Source organism: Cupressus sempervirens, chromosome 6 (assembly GCF_028749045.1).
Source record: "Cupressus sempervirens isolate cs-2001-9-10 chromosome 6, ASM2874904v1, whole genome shotgun sequence".
NCBI classification, from domain to species: Eukaryota; Viridiplantae; Streptophyta; class Pinopsida; order Cupressales; family Cupressaceae; genus Cupressus; species Cupressus sempervirens.
This window is the reverse complement of record NC_143123.1, coordinates 11,929,788-11,936,902: the sequence shown is the minus strand read 5'-3', so window position 1 is coordinate 11,936,902 and position 7,115 is coordinate 11,929,788. Positions and strand designations below refer to the sequence as shown.

The 7,115-nt window shown below is 36.2% G+C and overlaps 1 protein-coding gene across 1 annotated transcript; it reads right to left on the bottom strand.

Annotated features, from left to right (window-relative positions):
- Positions 1-283: 283 nt before the first annotated feature.
- LOC149550766 (uncharacterized) lies at positions 284-4,588 on the bottom strand. The gene is made up of 7 exons (XM_089786330.1): positions 3,906-4,588; positions 2,128-2,232; positions 1,639-1,866; positions 1,389-1,447; positions 732-1,038; positions 543-602; positions 284-455 (listed from the first exon to the last, which is right to left on the bottom strand). The coding sequence occupies exons 1-7, from the start codon at positions 4,236-4,238 to the stop codon at positions 399-401; spliced, it is 1,149 nt and encodes a 382-aa protein (XP_089642456.1). The 5' UTR covers positions 4,239-4,588; the 3' UTR covers positions 284-398.
- Between the last annotated feature and the right edge of the window lie 2,527 nt (positions 4,589-7,115).

Sequence of the window (7,115 nt, the reverse complement as noted above, 5' to 3'; positions counted from 1 at the left end):
TAAGCTTTAACAAGTACTAAGCACAATAGTTACTTTATTCCAACTACAAGCCACAACTATGCATTTCGGGGCATACTTCCAGCATATAAACAAAACAAATTAGATCTTACTAGATGAAGAATTCTAGCCCACAAAAGCTCAATCCCAGTTAGATATATGAAACATCAAAATTGTCATCTGGAGCTAAATATTCAACACCTAAATGCATGATAATGCTGCCATTAAGGAAATGGGTAAAAGCATGGGCAAAAGCAATAGCAAAAAACTAAGAACAACATGCATCAAGGGTGTAAAGATATCTTGAATTTAAAAAGCCATTATACTCTCAGAATTTACAGTTTCAACTTATAACATTACATATCTTGCCAATAGCAAAAACTCTAAATAATATACTGTTATCATGTCTGCTGCTGTGCATCTATGAATGAGTTAACAAGGTTTTGTGCCATTGCAACCTGGTCATTAGAACACAAAATCCACCGTTACCATTGTCAAGATATGAGAGAAATAGATGCAACACACAAACTAAAAGTAATTTCTACCTGGTCTGATGTGCCTTCAAAATAGATGGTGCGTGTTTCAAAATCCTTATCTCCAGTGATCTGATTATTACATTTAACCACAGTAGAGGAAAAAAGTGAGTAAAGTTATATAAGAAAAACATATGTGGTAATATTTTTTCAGTTTTCATTGAACAGCTGGCCAGCTCAGAGACATTTAGAATGGCATACCTTAACAATTGCTCCTGAAAGAGACCTGACTCTTGAGATATTTGAACCTCCTTTCCCAATCAAGCCTCCTACAACATCACTGGGAATGGTTATTTCAAAAGTGACTCTAGAAGCAGAGGCCCCTGAAATTGTTGAAGCTCCACGAACAGCCTTGCCTGCAGCTCTTGAATGTGGGGAACTAAAATTGCCAGATTGCATAATATTTCTTGGCAATGCTGACCGAGGAAAAAGCATCAGCCTATTTGCGGCACTAGGTGCTACATAATAAGTTGGCCTCATAGAAATGACTTCTTTTGGTGGGTTTTCCCTATGCAATTTCCCAAGCATAACAAAACTCAATTATCAGCCAAGTAAACAGTGGAAATATAACATTCACAAGAAGGCCCAACTATCAGCCAATACTGTAAGCCTAGAAACTATACTAATTCTCTTATGTCCATTAAGTTTTCACTGCATTGTAATGCATATAAAAGCTTTACACAGTGCAGGTGATTTTTGCATCTAAATCTGGAGATAAATAAAAAAATGGACCATTGACTATATTAAAAATTAATTACATCTTACCCCTGAAAAATTAAATGAAGACTTTTTTTTATCTAAATCTACAAAGCCTGAATACAAGACAACTATATAAGATGTCCCTGCAATCCAACACACCTAAGAGTACTGCCAATATGGTCCAAGGCTTTCAGAACTTGCGATAGCTCTCCTGATATCTGAACCACAGTACAATGCATTCAATCACTATTATAGCATTATTGTATTATTGTGAGATTTAGATTTAGATCAAGAAAGTATTGTTTCTGCTATAAAAGTTCATTTAGAAAGAATTCCTTCTGTCCATATTCTATCCTTCATTCATTAAAAGTGTGATAACATCTACTGTATCCTTGTGGAAAGTAAATACCTGTACCAAACGATCAGTTTCTGATGCTGATGCACATAATGGTAAGAGATTCTGTGGCATAACCTGCACTGAAGCACCTGAATCATTCCTTATCTTTTTTATAGTATTCCCGGACATACCAATCAAACTACCAGCTTGAGACCCCGCAATTAGAAGGCGTGTCATGTTTGGACCCACATGGCGTGAAACAGCTTTAGCTTTAGTTCTGTTGGCACTAGCTCCACTTTCCTGCAAAGCCAAATAACCAGCATAGTGAAGCAACCACTGGAATGTTGATACCTTCAGAAGGAATACAGGGTGAACAGCTTCATGGTTACAAGTGTTAAACATTAAAAAAACATCCTAAATCACAAAAGTGTACTTGTAATAACAACTCTGCCCTGCTTGAAGTTTATAAATGTGTTCCACAATCACGGGAACAGAATTAATTTAAGCCAGTCAAAATTTCAAGACAGAACAAGAGTAATCAAAGCAGAAATAGGCAATCACCTCAAGAATAGCTGTGATAATCCGGATCAAAGCATGCTCTGCAGATGACTTATCTTCTTTTTCTTCATCCTTTGATGAAATAATGATCACCCGCTCTTCTTGTGGCTGGAGAGAATTGAAACTGTTAGCAGATCGAGATCACTATTAACACAAAAAAGGGGTAATGCTGCATATAGCGGAAAATGAAGAAGCTTTTGCAGAAACAACCAGTCATCATTTTAATACAAACTTAATTCCTAGTTCAAGGCCTAAAAACCAAGTTACACTACATGGGGGAAGAGGAAAATCTATATTCTAAATGGTTGTTTTAACACATCAACGTATGTAAACAATTATAGTGCTTTTATACAGTTATTATTTATAACTTTGTTGTATTACAATATATTTTTCAAACTTTGAAACTTTCGAATTCAAATTTTAAAAATTATTGGGATCATATGCAATATGCAATGTTGAATTACGACAGATCTCTAATCAAATTAGACTTGTGTGTTCTCTAAGTGCATTGTTTTCATATTTGTGTGTGTAATTATGAGGTGTTTTGTATTAGCTGCATTTTGCCAAGCCTGTGCAAAGTCTAGAGACCAACTCAAACTTTTGGGCTGCCCAGATCCCATTTTCAAGCTATATAAATAATAATGTTAGAATTTCCACCCATTCATGGGGTCGTGAGGTCCAATCTCCTCACCAGATAGAACACAAACAAAATGAGAAGCTCCACTGCCATTGGCCATGAAATTGAACTTCAATAGGGCTGTGAGAGGTAACCTGAGCCATTCTGCAGTGGCCTTTGTCATGACCAATTCAAGTGGGAAAACTATAGCCGCAGCTTCAAACAAGCTAAATTTGGGAACAAACAATAAAGCAGAAGTTTGAGGACTGGTTCAAGGTTTGTCACAGACAGTGAAATTGAAGATTGCCGATATTATCATCAAGGGTGACTAAATGCAAATTATAAACCTTATGAAGTACAAAAATACACCAAATTGGATATTTAATGATATGTTAACAAAGGCATGGGAAATTATAGAGCAACTAAACCCTCATGAAGTAAAACACTATTATTCAGAAACCAATGTCGCAGCCAATAACCTGACCAACTATGCCATTGTGATCGCAAAGACCAAATAATCTCACAGAGTCTAGAAGTGTGAAATATTTGCCACAACATTTCGCAATCATAATCCCATAAGGTGGAGCGAATCACAGCATGTACCATTACAAAATAGAATCAATTCCAAGAAAACCTAGCATGTAGGAGAAACCCAAAGGGCTTGCCTATAGGTTACTGGATTTCTATCCACAATGCTCGGAATTAAATACCAGGATTGTCTAGGTTATGTTAGAGCAAATTAGAATAGTTTATGAAGGGAAGTGAGTCGATTATTTTTTAAAACCAAGCCTAAAATTTAACCAATATAAATAAAATAAACTAGAATAAACAAAAAAGAAATTTGGGAAAATGAGTAGGTACTTAAATGTACCTACGTCTATGATTTTCTGATTAAAAGTAAGGGCAAAAACTAGATAAATGCAGGCAAAATAAATCAGTGACCCACAGGATGTATAATTTATGTAACAAACAGGAATAAATACATAACAAATATATGTAAATGAGTCATTCACTTACAGTAAATGGATCTACAGTTTGTATAAAATTAATAGAATTGAAACAAATTAAATGCAGGGAAGTGAAGCCGTGGCTTACGGTAACTGGTCCTGCACTGTTGTAAATAAACTAGAACATAAGCGAAACAAGTATAAGGAAATGAACTCACAGCTACTGGGTCTGCAATTTTTATCTTGGCACCTGTTTCTTCTCGTAGAACTTTGATCTTCGCACCTTGTTTCCCAATGACCTTCCCTATCTCATGTGAAGGCACCACAACCCTGAACACCACATCCCTATTCCTGGCTGTCCTCTTGGCCCTAAACTGCTCCCCTGCGTCGTCGTCGTCTTCATAAGGCCTCTTCCTACTCATCTTGGCCGCATTTTCATTGCTGACCTTTCTTCGGCCATCATCACTCCTATCACTATCCCTGTTATCTGAAGAATACGTTTCTTCCTCACTCCCACTGCACTCATTATCACTGCCCGTATTGTCCCCCATTTCGATCCCCTCAAGAAAACAAACAGGTTCTAATTACCCTCCCCAGCAAAACTAGAAACCCGAATCTGTATTCCCTTCTCAGAATGGAAATCTTTCGAAATGTATATATCCAAATTCTTTAATTTTTAACCCTCCAGAGAACCTTGAAAGCCTCAAAACCCAAATGTGATTTTTACACTTACCAGCGAGCAATTCTTAAATTTCTTGGTCCGTCTTAGTCCGCTGTACAAGGTTGCTCTTTATTGACGTCCCATGTAGAAGTTATGTGTCTCTGTTTATTTTTACCTGATTTGACGTTCAGAATGAGCCCAACAGATTCAGACAGACATGTTTTTCTCAGTAATTACGATTATTTTTATTATAAAAAATTGCTGTTTCTGTCCGACGTTTCCAAAATAGAAAACAATCCTCGCATTGGACCTCGGCATTAAATTTGACAGGTAGATTGAATGAATGAAAGATACACTGTAATAACAACTATAAGGGCCAAGCAGCCCATGGGACCACCTCCAAACACTAAACACCCGGAATCTTAATCTTAGTTATTTTGTAGTTGTTTCCTTGGATCTGGTCTTTAAGAGTGAATGAAAACACAAAAGGGCTAAAAGATTATGGAGAAAAGGAAAATACAAAAGCTTACGATATCATCCCTAGCGATAAATTATGGAATAGAATGGAAGAATTGGAAGTTCTAAAAGAATATAGGGTTGTTGTTTATAAGCTTTATGAACGGGTTAAAGCAAAAATCAGAACTAAACATGCCATAATGCTTTAGGAGCAACATGGTCAAACAAGGATGTTCGTTGTTGCCTACCTAGATGTTGGAGGAGTGGCTAAACAAAGCCAATGGAGAAGGAATCTGGATAGCTGATTATGTGATTAGACTGCTTCTTTATGTGGATGACCTTATCCTCATTACTAAAATTGCCCATGGGTTGGGGGAACATTTGAGTAATTTAGAGACCTTTTGCACCGAGGTAGGGATGGAAGTCAACACCTCTAAGACTAAGACCATGGCCTTTTCCTTGAAGAAAATAAAGCAGCAACATACTTTCATATTTAAAGACAACGCATTACAAATTGTGGAAGAATACAAGTATCTAGAGATCAATTTCCATTATCGGATAGGTTGGGAGAAATGTAGATCAAAAAGAATACAGGGGGGTTGGAAGGCCTCTTACCTTCTTCAAAAAAGGTGCAAGAAAGCGGAGTTGTGGGATTGGAAGACTAGAAAAGTCCTCTTTGGGTTGTTAGTAATTATGGTTGTTCTTTATGGAAGTGAGGTATGGGCGAGTAGCGTATCAAACCATAAATGGTGACAAATAGAAAGAATATAAAAATATTTAATTACCACTAATCTCAAATTCAAGTCAATGATTCCCAACAAGATTCTCTTGGAAGAAGCAGGCATGTTCCCCATGGAGGCCTCAACAATTATTCACTTGTTAAGCTATTTTTAAAAGTGGAAAATATGGATATACATCATTGACCTAGGAATGGTGGTTAACGAGGAGCTAGATCATCGAAAGAAAATGTGGAAGAAACAAAATAGCAAATGGTTCAACAAATGGAACATTGATTGCCAAGAGTGCCTGAAAACCAACTTAGAGATTAAAAAATGGGTGTTAGAAAAAATTAGGATTGTCATGTAGACAAATCAGTTAGGTAGGAAAAAAGCTTACTATGTCAAAGAATTCAACCCCACATACGAACATGGCGATAAAGAATACTTAGGAGTCAATATCAAAGGAAAGGTCCCTAAAGAAGGGTGGGAGGAAAGAATCTGTAGGTTTTGCAACAAGGGGGTAGTGGATACAGAAAGGCATTATGTCAAAGATTGTATCGCATATGAGGATATCCACAACCAATACAAAGACACCTTACGGGTGAACAACATAAAAGAACTTTTTGAGGGACCAAGACTTCACAAGGTGGCCATCTTGTTAACCTAGATCCACAACAAAAGGGACAACCTGGAGAAATCTTGGCAAACTCATTAATGAGTCTTCTTTTGGTCGCTTAAAGTGTTGGTATCATGTACTTCATTAAAAATATTTCATTTCATTAATAAGAGATTTCCTCAAAGACCAACTAGAATGGTATGGAGTAGTTCAACATGCACAGAGGATTGGCAAAGGGTGGAAGGATTATGTGTACAAACATGTGAGGGTCAGCTTGAAAAGTGACGATAAGAACATGATATTAAGGAACAAATGGTTCCTCAAAGGCACACATTTTTATATTGATGAAGACCTCACCATTGGCCAACAAGAAGAGAGAAGGAAAGAATGGGAAAAAGTACAAGCAACAAGGGAGAATAGAAAGTGGGCATGGTTACAACATGGTAAGGCCCAAATTAGTGAAAAAATTGGAGCATAAGAAATAGGAATTATTGATTTTATTTAGCGTATAAGTCTGGACCCATAGAGGGAATTTGGGATCCATTTTAAGGTTCAAGAATTTCTGAGAAAATTGTTCTAGGTTTGAATGGTGTGTAGTAGAGACACCCTCTAACTCTAAAAACCTAAAAAATCAATGATAACAATTCATTTTCTTAGAACTATAAATTTAAGGGGTACAAAGTGTTGGCAATGTCTAAATCTATCTTATTAGGGGACACTTAATGTATTTTTAAAAATTAATATTTATTATTTATTATCTTGATTATGTTAAATCACTTATTTCATAAGATTCCTAATTTTTATAAATGTCATAGCTTAAAAATGAAATTTTAGATTTTTTTTGGGAAGCTCTCACTATAAAGACTTAGCTTAAGACAATTCAAATTTTGAAAGCTTAAATTGAATTTTAAAATTCATGGGACCACTTGTTTAAAGCGAGATGGCTCAAATGCATCATGTTCATGTAGATGATTTA